General features: G+C 33.5%; 1 protein-coding gene across 2 annotated transcripts in view; it reads left to right on the top strand.

The window, feature by feature from the left end:
* LOC142322962 (uncharacterized) overlaps positions 1 to 19,384 on the top strand; it is a 1,168,170-nt gene that overhangs the window by 1,130,810 nt on the left and 17,976 nt on the right. For both annotated transcript variants that reach the window (XM_075362062.1, XM_075362063.1), the window contains exons 9-10: positions 9,688 to 9,867; positions 13,144 to 13,323. In XM_075362062.1, coding sequence (XP_075218177.1) covers positions 13,191 to 13,323 — 133 coding nt within the window. In that variant the 5' untranslated portion in view covers positions 9,688 to 9,867; positions 13,144 to 13,190. The remainder of the gene's footprint in view (positions 1 to 9,687; positions 9,868 to 13,143; positions 13,324 to 19,384) is intronic.

Raw genomic sequence — 19,384 nt, 5'->3', positions numbered from 1 at the left:
ATTCAATAGGAAAACATAGCTTAATGTTTAAGTTGTCAGTCACCTTTTTAACGTCAAGGTATTATTTCCCAAGACATTTATAAATTGTATTTTATTTATACATTGAAAATGTATTGTTTTTTTTAACTATATAAATTTATAAAAATAAAGTGATTTTCACTTTATTTTTCCCAAGAAGCAACACCTACTGGTGTTAGTTTTTGGGAAAAAACAAGCAACTCCAGTGGGTGCTGCCATGTACGTACTTATGTGTTTTGTTTCATTGTTATTTGGAAATAAAATTCTGTGAATTATTTACGTGTTAACTGTATAACTTTTAGTATTATTTTACTTACTGGTGTTTGATATTTAAAAATGAATGTTGACTGTGAGTTAAGTTTTCGATGATGTGTGACTCAGTAATCAATTATTGTATGGGCTTTTTTACATACAAAGGTTATGGCAGGAGAATAAAAATGAAATTTTAAAAATTGGGCTAGTGCATTATGTTGTGATAAAGTTTTTAAATATTGATAACTACTTGAATAAAGGTTACCTATTCATTGATAATTTTTCCATGTCCATTCCCCTAACCAGAACATTATTTAAATATGGAACTTATATAACTGGCACCATTCCTCTTTGCAACAGAAATTCTTTACCAATGTAATTTTAAAAAAAAATTGCCTTTGGAGAGAGAATGTATTGTCGGTCTGGACCTCTCCTTGCTCCAGCATTTAGGGGGAAAAGGTCTCAGGAATTATCTGTATTTCTACTTTCAAATAAAATAACAGCTGAGGAAAGAGAAGAAACTATTTTTCATAGGCAAAGAGAAAAGGAAGTTTTTAAGCTGGAGATGGTTTTCAAATGTAATAAATACATGGGAGGATCAGACATGATGCTATATTCTTATCTAGATGAGCAGAGGACAACACATTACTGGAAAAAAATAGCTTTTAATATTATGACTAGATGGGTATTAAATTCATACATACTTTACAAGGAGCACAATAAGGGAGCACCAAAAGTATTGTCCAGGTATGCTTACACAGTATGCGTTATTGAAGCTTTGTCTAATGGAATTTAAGGGTGCAGGTGGTGTCCCTCGAGCTGAACCTGGTTTCCAAAAATTGCCTAAAAAAAATAATAAAAAATGTAGGTGCTGTATTTGCACTAAGAAGACAAAAAATGTAGGTATACGTCAGTCTATATCAGGTGCAACAAGGGACTGTACGCACAGTGCCTTTCCAAGCTTAAATGTTAAGTAAATTCCAGCTCTTGAAAAGCTAAATACTAAATTTACCATAACTTTATAAATAGTGAACATATTTTGTTAATTTTTTTTTTATTTATTCATAAATACCATAGGAATTTCTTCTAGACAACCACAGATGACATTCACAATTCTGTGTGGTTGTACAATGGCAGAGTGGCCGCTTCTGAACCTAAATTGGTGGTCCGGAGTGACTTCCTCAAGCTCTAAAACCGTCCTGAGCCTGTGAACTAATAGCTTTTCAAATAATTTTGATATGACTGGTAAGAGGCTAATTGGTCTGTAAGAAGAAACCTCGGATGCAAGTTTCCCTGGTTCAAGTTCATTAGCACTTGAGATGCTTTCCATTCCACTGGGAAGTAAGACATTCGCAGGACAGCGTTAAAAAGGTCTTTAATGTACATAGTACTCTTAAGAAGGAGCATAACTAGCACTTTGTTTCTTACTAAATCAATACTTGTGGCTTTCTTCGGTTGTCTTCCCAGGTTGATTAATCACAGCAATTCGCTTGTAGAGATTGGCTTAATCGGAAAGCTGATTGGCATTGAGCTCTCTAAGAAGTCTTTAATTTCTCTGTCATTAGGAACCTCATTATGTGGTTGAAATGTTTCATCTAGATGTACAGCAAATAAATTGGCTTTCCCCTTGTCATTCCTCACCCATGATCAGTTATACCTCTGTAATCCAGGTAGCCGTTGGTGCGGGTCGTCGAAGCCCCTTCATGGCCTTCCATAGGTTACATCTGCCCCTAGTCAGGATAGAAAAATTTTCAAGGATTCTTCAATGTTTCATCTGATAGTTTTCAATAACCTCCTCTGCGCAGCCCCATTAACAAGTGTTCTGTCCCCTGAATCACTGTCACTTTCGTGTAAGATACCTTTTTGAGCAAATTAGATATATCATCTCTCTTGGTTAGTTACCGTCTCTGCTTGAATATATTTCCTCAGGTGTAGAGCCATGCACATTCCTGCATGACTGCTGTTGAACAGTACATTGCATAGTCAATATCCTTCAGGGTATCAAATAGGAATGGGTCAATCAGAATCTCCTTGATCAAAAGAGTCCCATCCGATCCAATTTGTTATGAAGGAAAGGCTTCTTTTTCTTTCTCAACATGGTCATACTTAACATAAGTAAACCGGGCAAATGATCCATTGAGTTTTAGTTGTTTTCTAAGTGTGTAAAGATGCCAAAGTCTAAATAAATAAGGGATCTTTGTTAGTTCCATAGGCAGTGTGTTATGTGTTGGCTGAAACCCTGAGACTACGTTCAGCTGTATATTTAGAATACAGCTCCTCAATATCCTTCCCCAGTTTGATGTCAGCCGAAACCCCACAATGGATTTTTTGCGTTTACTTTCTTCCAGCAATAAACCTGGAACCTAATATTACAAAGTATTTGGAGAATAACTTGTTTGTTATAGTATGATGAGGAGGACAGTGCATCGCAGTCTTGTTTGTCCCAACAGTCAGTAACCTCCACCATGGTCACTCAATCTGGTTACTATAGAAGGAGTTGATGATGTTGCAGAGAACCCCTTATCAACACTGCAGTTATCCCATAAGCTCTCCCATCTTGATGATTTGTCATGTACATTGAGAAACCTCGAAGTCAGGTAATTACGGCTGTGAAGTACGCCTCTGATATTAATATCACGTCCAATGAATCGCTAATTACCACAGTTTCCAACTCTTCTCATCTAGAAATTAGACCATTAATGTTCCATGTAATGATAAAGAGAAACCTTGCCTAAAACAGATTTTGGAGAGTACCTGAAAAAGTAAGCTTATTTGAGTATCTCTTTGTTAAACAAGGAAATTTATATTTGAAGAAAGTTTCTCTAAAAACTTGTCCACACTATTCTCATCACTACAGCCAGCCACTGCATCATATGTTCGGTGGAGAGACCCAGGCTTTGTGCCGATGTTCCCAGTTGCTCCATGTCCTAACGTGGGGAAATTGTCATCATCAAACATGATACTGGATGCTGAATGGCCTATGGAATTAATCCGTGAAGTAAGCTGTGAGCTTCGACTCACCTCTGCTTATATTTTCTCTCTAATACTACTTTGTACACTCTGCAATCTTGATAGTTTGCTGGACGGTCGGACTGGCATAAAGCACAGATTGCAGGAGTGTTCCTGTCCTTTCTGGAGCACTCTGTTTTCTTGTGGCCTTCTCTACACTTCACACAGTGCAAGGACTACATGAAATTGTTTTTGATATGGCCTTTTATTGGCATCTCATGCATTGTTCGAGGCCTGTAGATTGCCGAGATCGTTCGAATCACACATTGCCCTGGCGAATTCAAATATACGAGGGATATCTCTAAAGTAAAGACCGCTAGGAAATTTCTCTCCTTAAGGTAGCGAACCTGTGTCGTTCATTTCCACGCTGTTAATGTACACACTGTATTGTTGTCTGTATATTGTTGCGTTGTAGTATCTTTGATTACGTGTTAGTTATTACGTTATAAAGTGAATAGGAAAATCGATGTTGCTACCGACTGTGAAATACGTGAAATCATACGATTTTTAAACCATCAAAACGTTAAGCCGGCTGAAATTCATATTCATAGGCAGTTGGTTGCTGTATACAGTGATAATGTAAGAATGAAAGAAACGTCCGAAAATGGTGTGAAAGGTTTAGAAATAACAGAATTAATGTGCATGATGAAGAACGTTCTGGGAGGCCCTCGATAACCACCGAGAACTTGTTGAAACGCATCGATGATGAAATCAGAAAAGATCTTCGCTCATCGATTTCCGACCTGGCCCTTCTTTTTCCTGATGTTTCAAGAGCAGAAAGGTTTGTGCACGTTGAGTGTCGCACGTCTTCACAAAACGTCACAAAAAAATTCGAATGGGATCTGCTTTGGAACTTTTGATGGGCTACACAGAAAAAGGTGATGAGTTCATTAATTCAATCGTTACCGGCGATGAAATATAGATTTCGTATTACACGTCAGAGAGAAAACGGCAGTCAAGTGAATCGCGTCATCCTCAATCACCAACCAGAACAACAAACGTCATGCCACAGCCACTTGGTAGCAAACTGATGGCCACAGTCTTCTGGGATCGGTTTGGGATACTGCTGATTGATTTCATGCCACGTGGAATGACTATAAATGCAGACGTCTATTGCGAAACTCTACGTAAGTTACGACACGCCATTCAAAATCGGTGACGTGGTCGGCTGACCGACGGCGTCGTCCTGCTGCACGATAATGCACGTCCACATATTGCGGGTCCGACACGTGATTTACTGAGAACATTTGGATGGGAAATTTACGATCACCCACCATATAGTGCGGCTTAGGTCCTTCTGATTACCATTTGTTTGGAAATTGAAAGAAGTTTTGAGTGGTAAGCAATGTGCGGGTGAAGTTAAACTTAAAATTGCTGTTAATTAGTGGCTAAATGGACTAGCGACAGAAAAATACGACAAGGGTATATTGTCTTAAATCCTATAAATGTCTTAATTCATGTGGCGATTATATAGAGAATTAATATAAGTTATGTAGTTTAAGAGAAATAAAAAATATTTATAAAGTTTTCAGAATAATTTTTTTTTTACAATTTAAACGGTCATTACTTTAGAGATAACCTCTCGTATTTTTATTGTTCTGCTGAAGCTTCACAAAAAATGTTGCTGTCGGCTCTTTGGTTATTCTGCGGCGTGCAGAATACTCACCCTATGCCCGTGACCGTCGATTTCTTCCCTGATCATCTCCAGTGTGATCGAGTGGTGCTCTCGAAGTTCACGAACAAGATTTATGATCTTGAAAACCTCTATATATATATATATATATATATATATATATATATATATATATATATATATATATATATACCGTTTTCATAACGGTTTGTTGGTAAGATTGTGAGTTATTTAATTGTACGGGATATGATCTTATTGGTGGACTAATAAGAGTAAACTAACAGCTTTATGAGAAGAATATTACATTTAATATAGTATTTTAATTATATTTGGGCTTCGGTCCGACTAACCGTTTTAGGTTAGAGAATTGATCCTACGCCAGCTGCTACGGTCGGTGACGAGTCGTCTGATTGTGGATATTATCTGCTTTCATCTCAAAAGCATGGTCAACTGACGTGAAAGTTGGTACTTTACTTTAAGAGGAGTTGTACCAACCCCTCTAAAGTCTGTTTTTTAAATTATTGTATACATTGTCAAATTTTAGAGAAATAATTGAAAATTAATAAAAGGCAAGTCAACTATGACGGTGAAGAACAAAAAAAATGTGTGTGTTTATGACGTTACAGTTATCGGCTCTAATGGTCAGCCTCATTTATTACGTTCCTCGTGTCTCTGTCTTCCTCTACAACCCTCTCCTTCATCGCTCACTCGTTCTTTTTCTTTCCCTCTTCCTCTTCGTTTGACCTATCACGTCAATTCACAGACAGCTGCAGCACTACCAGTACCGTATGTTCCATATTTGCTTTGTCGATCGTTTATAAATTGATATGACAGGATCTCATTAGTGGAAAAGAGAGGATATTCAGCCCAATCCAATCCCAACATTTTGAGGTATAGATAAAACGAATACAAGTACCAAACTAACATTTTTTTCCTCATACTCTTTTTTATTTTTGGGGATATAATATTTTACATCGAGTAATATTCAAATAAAATGATCACAAATAAATTTTTAACTGGTTAGTTTTAATCCAAATTCATCAATCATTGTTTTTAAAATAAACGAACAGACTTATTAAGAATAATTTGTCTTTCAATTTAAGTCAATTGAGTGTATATAAAATTTTTCAAGTATTTATTTTGTTACGTTTGTTTATAGAAATATAAAACCTGTCAGTGACAGGTTTGGTGGCTGATAAAACTTTTCAAGAATCGAACCCAAGACCTTCGGTAGTTGACAAAAGATATTAAGTCAACTTTTTGTGAAATCAGTCATTTTTGTGATAAAATTATTAACACTGCAGCCAAAAATTTCCCTTCAACTTAATCTTTTTCCCTTTCCTTCCCGAACACTTCCCTTCGACACCGCTTACGTAGGAATTTCTTCAGAGAAAAGTGGATTGAAGAAGAGGGATAAGAAGAAAAAGAAATGGTATATTAAGAAAAAATGAAACTATTAAGAAAAAAGGTCTGGAGAAAGATAAATAGAGACTTTCACGTGAAAGAGGACTTCAAGTAATACGTAACGGGAAGGATAGTATATCTCTCTCAGAAGAAGTAGTGTTCGTGTTGCCAACTTTTTCTGACGAGGGGAATGGCAGAGACCGTTCAAATTATTACGTAAAGTAAAACCGAGAAAAAATCGAGTAAAAATGTATTTTAAATAAATCCATAATACACAATCTAGTGATGTAAATTATTTCATTATGCCTTAGTCGTTCCAGGAATATTCTAGAAACATTTCACAAACATTTGGTTATTCTAATGTTCTAGAAAAAATTATAGAAATGTTCCAAGAATAATGAAATAGCATTAGTAAATTAGAAAAAACATAAAACTTGAACCTCCGCCCCTTTTTTAATTTCGTCAAATTTGACTGTATCTAATATTTCTTTTTAAAGTATTGCATTTAATTATTACTTTTGAGCATTAATATGTAATGTTGCTTAATTTATGTTTCAGTGTCTGATTAAAAACAAACGCAAAGTAAATGGTCTGTTTTAAATTCTGTGAATTAACGTACATAGATTTTCAGATCGATTCGTCGACACGGATTCGTTCACTTCATACCTCGTATGATTTTTCGGGTAATTTCGACAATCTACGTATTCATCCACACCCCTCTACCTAGCTCAGGGTTTCAGCAACAATCTTAATCATTAATATTATATACTAGAAAAAAGGCGGGCGTACGACCCACCGCGAAAATGTTACATGGTTTATGTTTCATCACACATGATTTTGTTAAATGTTTTTGCCAATTGTAACTAAATAATGTTTATGAATTTAGCGAATTAATAACAACAGAAAATTTACAATGAAAAGCTTCAATAATTTTTTTAAAAAATTGCAACAGCAATGAAAAAATAAAAATAATTGCAATAAATTTGCTTTATTTTTTTCAGCATAAAAAAAAGGAAATTTTCGAAAAAATAAAGCAAGCAAATGTAGTTTGCCACTTTGTTGCATTTTGCCAAGAAACGGTTCTTTCAAAATAAAAACGGGATCAGATATACCAAACAAAAATTTGAGCAGATTAATGAATCGTTTTTGAATAACTCGCATCTCAACGCTTCATTCTGAACAATTCGGAAACCTCGCTTCATTCAAAATAAAAATGTGAGCACATACAGCAAACAATCAACACACCGTGTTTCCTTATTTGGTTGACATATATACTAACATTAAAGCCCGCTGAAAGAAAAAATACAACGGATGTTGTAATACGCAGTATATTTCGCCCGTATCCTGTACGTTTTATGCTATTTGCTTTATAGAAAATGCATAACGCGCAAATGGCAACTGGTTTTCATAAAGATCCTACTCTTTAGTTTCAGTTTTAAAATAGTCCTTCCCGCCTCTGAAGATTTTTTGCATGTTGTTACTTCTTAATTTAAATGCCTTACATCAGTCATTAACTTACAAGTTTAATTTATAAAAGAACTCTAATATGTTGTAACTTAGATACACTGGAAAATTTCTTCATAACAGCATTTTTTCTGAATCCCTAAGTAACTTGCTTTGCCTAGCTCATGGTCTAGTTGAACTTTTACATCAAATCTTCACACTCTTGACAACGCAACATGCACCTGTCCATGGTCAAACACCGGTTCAGGAAGTTATACCTACTTTATCCATTTCGACCTTGTGACTTATTGATTGTCATCACAACTGCAAGTTTTACAGGAAACTGTCATCTTTTTAGTAAAAGGGAAGGTTGGTATCGGTATGTGCAAGATCAATTTGAAAAATGAAAACCATTTCACCTGAGGATGAGTCAGTTATTACTTCTGCAATAATTAAATTTGGTTTTAAGTTTCTGACTATTAACGTTGTTCTATTGCACAAAATACATTCTATATTAAGATTTCTCAAAAGCATGATTACAGCTCCTAACCTTTAATTTCAGTTCGTGAAGGAGTTTATGCATTTAGAAATTCTGCTGGATAATACTCTTCAGTATTTTCTTCACCATCAGAAACAATAGAATCAGAACTTGTGATTTTATGTGCTTGCTGCTCCTATGTGAATATGGGAAGGTAATCTTATCATTTTCTCTAGTAAACCGTCAGTTGTATCATGGTCACCATTGCCAAGCCATAACAGCCACTTGCTGGAATTATATCAATTAGGTAAACATTATTTTTAAGTCCTAAAACTTTAAAATCTTTACTAGAGTGGATATTCAATGTTAACTTCGATTGTTTTTGTTCTGTCACCATTTTTGACAACAGGAAGAGTTTGCCTAATATCATCTCCAGGTAAGTTACCTTACCCCCAAATGGTTTCTAATTTTTTGCAATTACTTTCAATAGTCAGTCAACTGCAGTTAAAGCAAATCGGGAGCCAATGTAGTTTCATCCCAAATTATGCTTTACTTGATCTAATTTATTCTGCATCCAAAAAATTGAACTTAATATTTGAAGTGGAGGTTTTAGTTAAAGGTGGTACTAATTTGAGCTGATTAAATTATTTTTTTCTATCTTCAAGTATATTAGCAGCTATTCCCATTGATGTAACAGGTAAAGCAATAGTTTGTTCTCCATGAATAGTACTAAAAATAGTTTGATATAAGTAAGCTTTTTCATTGCCTATGACAACATCAAGGAAAAAGCATCTACATGAAAGTTCTTGATTGGTGTTTACTGTCATAATAGTTTCTGAACATTGCTTTTTGTTCTGGATTTAAACTACTAGCCATTTCAGAAGCTTTTCATTTTTCTAAAGCGGTATCAAAATAAGTATTTGGAGTTTGTAAAATATTATATCAAAGTCTGTATTTACCTCATGAACTATTCTTAATTTTTAGTGTTGTTAATTTCTTTTAATGTTCTGAAATTGCTCACAATTTAGTGCACAGCCATTTTTATGACTATTTTCAAAATCTTGTGTAAAATAGTGTTTATATTTTCCAAACAGTTTTTTTTGCATTAACAAGTAGTGTCTGATAAAGTAAACTATCTATTTTTTAAACTACATTTTAATGATGTTATATAGCCAGTTTCGTCATTAAAACATTTGGGATATGCTACTGTTTTTCAATTCTGGAGAAAAATAAGTTTTATGTTTGTTTTTTTTCAGTGATTTTGTGACAAGATGTTTTTAGCTGTAAATAAGCTTTTCTAAAAGGACGTAATAAATTAACAAACAAACATTTTTGATTATTTTCATTTTAAAGCAAAAACTACTTATGTAACTCAATATTATAATATATAGTAATTATAATATAGATATTACACTATAATATTAATAATAAATATGATTATTTGTTTCAGAGAGGCTAAATGTATTATATGAAAAAAATTGGACGCAGTTGGTTCATCAACAGTTGCAACAATTTGAAGCAAGTGTGGTGGAAGCAACCCGTGCCCACAGCCGTGACTTGCTTGATCAAGAACTACAATGGTCATTCAGCAGTGCCCTTCTCTATTCAGTCACAGTTGTCACCACTATCGGTCAGGCATACTTCCTAGATATTACGCTTTGTAAAGTAATGTACAGTTAACAATTTCCAGTATTTTCTTTCTTATCATTATTTGCATGCAGTTACATTTATTATATGCCATTATTTCTCATTTCAATCTGTTTAGGAATTTATGATAAAAATATGTCTTGTAACAGAGCTCTTAATCCAGTGCCATAGTTTTATTTCTGATGTAAATATAAAATATATGCTCATATTTTGTTAGAAAGTATAAAAAAACTCATCACATTTAAACACTATTCAAAGCATACACTTTATTTATTGCACAACAGTATTAACTACAGTGTGAATTCTAATTCAGATTATTTTCAAAGCCCTTAAACATGAGCAAACAATGGAGTCACCTGTTTGCATCTTGCATTGATACCTGATAGACTGTATGTGTAGGTAAGTGCAAGTATATGGTTATTAGCTCATTCTGCAGATAAAAACTATGTTGACTTCAACATAGAGAAACATTATTTATGTTACCTCTTTTTAAATGAAACATATATATAATTCTTGATTGTGAACTACAGAATAGGTAGCATTATTTATTAGCTCCTAATTTCCAGTTTAAAATATAACAACTGATCCCCATGAGGGAACAGTAGTAATTTTGCCTTTCATCTTGAAAGTTCAGAGTTAAAATCTGAGTCTGGCTTGGAATTTTTTCATATGTAACAAAAATTCAATTATAAAAAAAAGCGTAGGAGAGCTGCAATTGGGCGTTAACTTATAGTTACCAGATGATGAATAAATATATAAACACCAGTTAATTAATTAAATTTAAAATTACTCCATTAAATTTTGATACTTTCTTTAATATTTAAAGCAAAATTCAATTCAAGATTTCTTTAAATTCTGTTCACTACCATGCTAATCTGTACACAACAACTGATTTCCAATTGCTGTCTATAAATAAATATTATGAATTGTAGATTACTCGATAACTGTGTCCTGCACAATTGCATTAACTTATGATGCAATCTATGTAGAATTCTCTGTCAGGGATTGATCAAATTTTGTTTTTATTTTTTTGTATGAGAGAGCTTTATTGATATAATTGAGGGAGTTAGAGTTCATTTTGGTGAGGGTGCCTCTCTAATTATCTCTCTCTTTCTCTCACAGATAAAAAACTTTTTAAAAATTTAAAATAGATATTTCTGCACAATATAGTTTTTAATTAATAGAAGAAAATTAATTACTTTAAATACAAAATTTTTAATTTTTAAAATAAATTTTAAACATCTTTTATCAAAATCATGAAAGAAGGTTCCAGCTCTGACCTGTATAACAATTTTTTGCCTTTATACTAATCTACAAAAAATTTATCCAAAAGAAATTGAGGTAAAAAAATGTAATAAAGAGAATTTTAAACAATTTTAATCAAAACTTTTATAAAATATTTTTACTATTTTAATACACACATTACCACCTACTTGGCAGAACTGTATGTTTAACACTCATATACTGAAGGAGTACTCGCATAAACTTACAAATGTAAAATAATTCTCAGTGAATGATAAGTTAAATGATAAAATAAGAAAACATCTAAAGAAAAACTCACGATGTAGTTTATAATAAACGTTACACACAGTAATATTATTATTAATTTCTTTCTATTCTTGTAACATCTCCCATTTCTAAACTAACCAACATTATATAAAGAATTTGAAATAAAAGGGGTCATGACACAATCTGAACAGCTTATAATGAGGACTCTGTAAATATTGAAGAGCATACGATGGTAACTCAAAGGTTCACTCAGTCATAAGGGACATAAAAACTGACCCATATAAAACTGACCCATATTCCTAGTAGTCACCTGTTTTTATTAATATTCAGGTCTCTTTTGAAGAGCCATTTTTTATTTAATGAGATAATGGTACAGCCATAAGGCTGTACCATTATCTCATAAGTTAATAAGTAATAAGTTAAAAAATATTAATTAATTTTTTTTAAGCTGTGTATGTTTCTACTAGTGATGGAGAGTATCCATTGTAGATGACATAATACTCATACATATGTATATTTTAGTCTATTTACACACAAGTGTGCGTGCGCACACACACAAATATATATATATATATATATATATATATATATGTTTATTTATTTATATTTATATAAAAGAAGGAATTGAAATTCCCATTTTACTGATTAGCCCCTCAAGCCCAGTTGATTGTTTTTTATTGCTACTATATAGGAAAGACCCCAGAACTGATCCATAGACAAAGCCCCCCATAATAAATCTCACACATTAAAAAGATGAAGTTACTCAAACATGTCTCCAGAACCTTAGTATGGATCTAGTGGTTGTCTAGCAAAAATCCATAAAATACCACTGACATACAGCGTGTCCCATGAAGAGATATATGCTTTTGATTTAGTATCACTCACTCATTCCACCACTGATTCTATTGAAACTTTGCAGAGCTTTTAACTAAGGTTCTAAAACCATTCTGTGAAGATTTCAACCTTATAGGATTTATAGAAACAAAATGGGAGTTTTCCAACAAAAAAATCAATTTCAGATAAACTACATTTTTTATTCATTACAAAATAGCTGGTAAAAATGATTAAAAACACATGATGTATTGCTGAACAGCTGTTCAAATTGATTAAAACAAGTTAATAACTAGTTATAACCATGACTAATTATCTTACTGTTTTTAATTATTTTTACAAGCAATTTCTTTGGATACTGAGATTTTTTTATTCCAAGTTGAGAAGAGTATTCAAATGACAAATTATTTTATACTGACCAATTCAATTACCTACTATAACATATTATAGTAGTACTCTTCCTCCAGATTCTTAAGTTTAGGAAATAAAAAATCTATTAGAAAGCAGTCTTCCTTAAGAAAATCCCTTCCTTTTGTCCTTAATTTTGATGTGTTAAATTAGCCAACAAATGCAGGAATCATTTAGTTGAGTCAGTGATCATTGATTCTATGTACACAGGTACTCATTCATACTCACTTCCTTTTCCTTAGGCATGCATCTATATGAATAGGTCTCTCTCTCTCTCACGCACATGTGTGTACGTGCGTGTCATTTTTAATTTATTTGGCTTTTAATTAATTTGAGAATGTGTTTTAGTTTAAAAACTGAATCTTGTAAATTTCCTTTGTGTAACAAGTTTCCTTCCTTTTATTTTAGCAATATATTACTTATATTGTACTACACATTATAATTTATTAGCAACACTACATGATCATTTGTATTTCTTGAAATGTTGAATTTTTTTTTTAAATATTTACAGGTTATGGGAATTTATCACCTAAGACTGCAGAGGGTAAGTTGGTTACTATGGTATATGCCATTATTGGAGTTCCATTGATGCTTATATGCCTGTCCAATTTGGGTTCTCTTTTGGCTGAAGCCTTTCAGTGCCTCTATGCATATACCTGCACTTGTATTTGCTGCGACCATTCCTCAACTGGTAATTAATTCAAATTTTAGTTAATAATTAATTGCACGGCTCCAAGTAAAATTGTAAATTATATTTCTTAGTTCTTGATAGCTTCACAATTTCTGGAATATCTCAAGGAACAGCATCTCTCACTGAAATGACTGAGATTAAAGTTGAAGGTAAGTTAAAGTTGGTTTGTAACAATCAAAACCACATTTAATAAATTTGTCAATTTTTTTTAATGTAATAAATTTCTGAAATTAAATAATGCCAGTTGCATTTTCAGTATTTGTTTGCTGTTCTCATTAATTAGAGAATAATGATCACAGGAGTCAGCCTTACTTAAAAAATAATCATAATTATTGTTCCTTTTAAATTATCTAATGCATGCAGCAGCAACTATTATAAAATGTAAATTTAAGTATATGTATTTTTAATATTTATGTACTTAGATATTAATAAATTAGTATTAAAATACATAAAATATGTAGATGTACTTTTCTGTGTAGATTGTTGTGGTTGTCAGTATATGATTTTTCATCAAATCAGCAATTTTAAATCAAAATTTCTATCTTTGAGAGATTCTGTAATATACTAATACATGTTTGAGCTGTACACCATACAAAGCCATTTACAGTTCAACTCATTTTTTTTTTTTAAATATAGACATTAGCACAACATAACCCTATATATGACTACAATCAATTAGTTTTTCTTTATGAATTATTATTTATATCATTTCTTTTTTAATAATATGTTTTAATGATTGTAATACAGTCTGAAAATTCTGATGAAAATTGGAAAGTTATATTTCATAATTAAGACAACACATTTAACATTTCAAGAAACAATATTAATGTTATTTTCACAGTATTTTATTAATTGTTCTGAAGTTTTGGATTTTAACCAAAGAAATTTTAATTAAATACACATTATACAAACAAGTGATTCATGATCTGTAAATATATTGTTTGCATTTTATATTTGTACTAAAAAAGGTTTAAAATAAAATAAAAAAGGAAATATTAAAATTACTTTAAACATTTATTTTAAATTTAACTTTAACTTTACTTCTGGACTACCAACTATAGCTTCAGTTACTCAGTAACTGAGTAACAAGTATAAAATTGTACCAACTGATAAAAAGCAAAATGCCTATAAATTTAAATGCTTTTAATAACACTGATTCCAAAAAAAATGTTTTTTTCTGTTACTTACCATTCAATAGGTATGTCTTATAGTATTCTTTTGTGCTGAATTCAAATTTTCAAATGAAAATTTAAAGAGGACAGGATTTTTTAGTAGGACAGATTTAACAAAAATTTGACCTTTAAAGAATTATATAGTTTTTATCTTACTCAGCCTCCGGAATCTCACTTTTCAATCTCCAACAGTAATTGACAACCATTTCTGGAATCCATTTCCCTGGTTTTTCTATTATCAATACATCCTAATGAAAGCATTCACCATGCTCATCACTTACGTCGCCAAAGTTAGGTGGAAAAAAGTCTAAGTGTAAATGCAACATGCATATTTTAAGAAACATATTGCATCCCAGTTTTTTTTTATAGCTCTTAAGTTCACACACCAATTTTAAAGAGTTCTCAGACTCCTTTTTGCTCAGTAATGATTTAATAATATTTTGAAATGATAACAATGCTGCTTTCTCATATTCATTCAAAGTCATCTCAAAATCTGAATCCTCCATTAGCTTATGTATTAGTGGTCCAATAAATATTCCTTCTTAGATTTTTACCTTGCCGATGCTGGTAAATTTGATTTTAAGGTATAAGAAACCGAAGAGAAATATTTATTCTTTGAGATTTAAAAGTTAATTCACCACCATACACAATAACGTGTTTGCATGATTTACACAACTACCAAGTATTTTTGTATAAATTACTAAAAATGCATAAAAAAATATGTATGAAGCTCAAAAAAACAATCCAATTCTGTATCAGGAAAAATAAAAATAAAACAAAAATTCAAACTCATCATAGTATTCGCATGAAAGCCAGAATGTAACTGATTTTCTGGATTGGGTTTTTCCACAGAAAAAATAGTGATTGAATGTCTGTATCAATTTATGTAACTAAAAACGCTATTAATGAGATCATATTACTGTGATAAATTTACTTTTCCTAGAAGGAATAAGTCATAGTAAGTAGCATCAGTGTCATTTTATGATGAAATACCATTTTAAGTCACACTGGTCACTCCTTCAAATTATTCTGTTTTGCACCATTTATAAATATTATTCATTTATAAATAAATCCAGACATTCATATTTCATTATTAATAGAAACATTTACTCTCAACAAATCTTTACAAGTATTTAGTCTTAATAGAAAAAATAAATTATTTAAACCATTTTCATTTTTTACAAATAACAATTACATAAAAATAAAGTTTTTAGGACAAATTTGTAGGTCATATTCAGACTCAACATCAAAAAATGCTTTAGAATAAGCCAAAATTATTTGTGTAACAAAACTCTTTTATAAGACTGTGAAATTACATGTTCAGTTACATGTCAGGCTTAGCTTCTGACATTTATGAAAACTTTCTTCATTTCTTAATAAGCATGACTTTGATGATTATGAATTTCTAATCTCCAGTCTTACTGACATTCTTAAAACTATAAATAACCATCTGAATAGTGCATCTGATTTCACCATTAAGATCACAGTATTAATAAGTGAAACTGAAACAGCATATGCTAGAAAATACATATTAATAGTACACACATGAAAGAGATACAAACAAAATGTGAGGATTAAATAATTTGGAACTTGAAGCTCACATAGTAACACTAACTGACATAAAAAAGTATGAAATTAAAATAGAAAAATCTCTAAGTTTATTTTTAATTTGGTCTCTGTGTAAGTTATAGAACTTACACATAGAAGATTTAAACTTCAGATAAACTAGAGAAAAATTGACAGATCAGTCACATCCCAGACTTTTTTTATGATTTAACCAAATCTCTTGATCACAGACAACTTTTACTAGTGATGGTGCATTACTTCTTGATTTTAAATTTGGAAGAAATCAGAATTAATAATGCTAATAGACCTGCAGTTTCCTAAGTTCCATTCTCTAAACCTATTCTTTCCCATTGTACTTTCCACTCTTTCAAGTGCAATAAATGATTTTGTAAACCAAAGAGCTGTATCATATATTTTTTGCTTTGTTTATAATTTAATTAGATTAGTAATGTTGATAAATTCATGTTTGGAGACTCAGATATTTACCAGCGTGCTTTATCATGGACAGTAAGTGAGTAACAGGTCATAAATAAATATCATAAATAATAAATAATCATAAATAAAATAGACTTACGTGCTATTTTGATTTTTTGGTTGTGCTACTTTTTCTTCATAAGAAACTGTATTGTAGGTATAACATAACCTATAATAGTGGAAAATTATTCTAGTCAATAACCAAGTATTGACCAGATAAGTGACGTCATTTGTTTTGACACAAACAAGAACTTAATAATTTTGTTGATAAATTACTAGGTGAGTTAGTTCTTAAGTTATTATTCTAAGCACTAACATTGAGTTATAAGGGAGAATTTCCTTTTCCTGTAATTTAACAACCCTTCTCTTCCCAGATAAATCCTTCCAGTTCTACACAAATCTCAACTCCCCCGATCTTTTAATAAAGACTGGTTTCAGAAGACAGTAGAACTGAAAGATTTGCTGCTCCTGGAAAGGGAAAAGGATCTTGCAGTAATATTTGACATTGTGAAGATGAGAAGCAGATTCTCAGAGGTGATCTTCAGGGCGGCCCAAAGGGTGACCTTTGCTTATTAATAGAAACTAATTAAATTCTACCATTGCCAAGCATTTGGCAATGGCAAATGCTTGGCAATGGTAGAAAAAATATGGGTGAAAAAATATGGTAGAAAAAATATGGGTGACGATTTGGAAAATTTTGTCAGGAAAGTCTTCACTATTGTGATAGATTCGTCGACAGGGGAAGCAAACAATCCCCCCCCCCCATATACAGAAGGGAGTTGCAGAGGTGTTTCTCCAGATGAAACAGGATGTTATGTTTGGTGTTAAGGAGGGCAATGCAGCTCATGTGACGAGGAATGTGATTGAATATGCAAGTCGCAGAATGAATAGGACTACGAGTATTTATGTGGACAAGATGGATAAAAGCAGGACTAGGAGGGACAGGTCATCTAATAGGACTCCTGCTGATAGGGTAAAAACCCTATCAAAGTGGCACCGTGATGAAAGTGGCACACAAACAAGGTAAACAATCCTTTGTAGACCTACTTAAAGAGGTAAAAGGAGAAATCAAGGATGGAGCCCCAGAGATTCTCTCAGACCATAAGGGACAGGGGGAGGAGGGTCTCTGGATACAGGTTAAAGACTACAGGAGGAGATTCAGGGTGTGCAAATTGCCCTCAAACCTATGCAAGAAATCAGAAAATTGTTATTAGACATTTGACACCCTTACCACTAGGGAGGATGTGGTAAGAGCGGTGAGGGATATTGTAGATCTGGAAGAGGATGTAGAGCAGATCTTAAGATTGAAACCGGCCCACTCAGGCACGCAGATGGCTTCTGTGCTCACTAGTGGTGGCGAAGCGGAGAAGCTTTTGCAGAGGGGTTGCCTGCTTGTCAGGATGGTGTCCTGTAAAGTGACACCCAACATGGAGCAGAAAAGGTGCTTCTGATGTTTGAACCTTGGTCACAAGGCCTCCAGGGTCCCAACAGGTCAAAAAACTGCTTTAAGTGTGGCAAAGAGGGCTACTTTAAGGCAGGATGCAGGGAACCAGCAACCTGCAGGAAGTATGGTGCGGAGGGCCACAGGTATGGCAGCCCTCTGTGTAAACAATGAAGATTCTCCAACTAAATATTAATAGGTCTCGCCAGGCCCATGACCTCTGTGAGCCATCACCAGAGATTGTGGAGGCGACCTTGTAGTGGTTGGTCAGAGAAGCAGTATGGCTTTAGAAAGAGGAGGTCAATGTCTGATATAATCATGAAGATTATTAGGATAGCTAACAAGGCGGCAACAGGAATGTAACACACAAGAATTACCCTGGTCATACTAGTGTATATTAAAAATGCATTTAATAATATGACATGGGATGCCATTATCGATCAACTGACGGAGAGGAAGGTGGCTCCCTACCTGATCAGAATGATACAAGAATATTTGTCAGGTAGGGAGTTGAAGATTGCCTCAGAGGAGAGAGAGGAGGTTGTCATAACCATGGAGAGTGGGGTACCCCAGGAGTCAATCTTGGGCCCCCTATTATGGAACATGGTCTACAGCAGCCTTCTACGTAGGAATGTTCCTGCAGGTATTGAGCTGGTGGCGTATGCGGATGACCTCGCTGGGATGGTGACAGTGAGGACCATCAAAGAGGTGAAGAAGACCTATGCAAATCAAACCCTGGTGGACTTTATAGAGTAGTTGAAGGCAAGGGGTCTGTTGGTGTCATTACAGAAGACTGAGATCCTCCTGATGATGGGTAGGAGGTGAATGCCTCAATTCTCCATTACACTGGAGGGCATGGACATGACCCTCGAGGAGAGTCAAATACTTAGGTGTTTGCCTTGATGAGACAAGGGGGTTCACTACTCACATCATGGAAGTGTGCAGGAAGGCAGAAAGGGTGCCCTCAGCAGTCACTAGATTAATAATGAACGACAGGGGCCCCCGAGCTTTGAAGAGGAGAATGATTACCTCCACAGTTCTCTCCACTATTTTATATGCAGCTCCTATATGGGTCAAAGCCTTAAGGATTCAAATAAACAGGGTTAGGATGCTTAGTATCTACCACAGACTAGCACTTAGAGTGTTTCAGATATACCAGTCGGTCTCACTTGAGGCTGTATTGTTGTTGGCCAATATGCCTCCAATTGATTTGATGGGCAAGGAACACTCTAAGAGATACTGAGGCAAGGCACTGATTAGGTGGTGGCAAGAGAGAGGGATGCAGCCTCCACAGACAGATGGACGTATAGGTTGATCCCATGCATCAAGACCTGGCTCAGCCATGGTCATGGGGAGGTTGTTTTTGCACAGCCCAATGGCTTTTGGGACATGGATTATTTAATATCTA

Source organism: Lycorma delicatula, chromosome 4, assembly GCF_047948215.1.
Source record: "Lycorma delicatula isolate Av1 chromosome 4, ASM4794821v1, whole genome shotgun sequence".
Classification (NCBI taxonomy): domain Eukaryota; kingdom Metazoa; phylum Arthropoda; class Insecta; order Hemiptera; family Fulgoridae; genus Lycorma; species Lycorma delicatula.
This window is presented reverse-complemented; position numbering and strand designations above follow the sequence as displayed.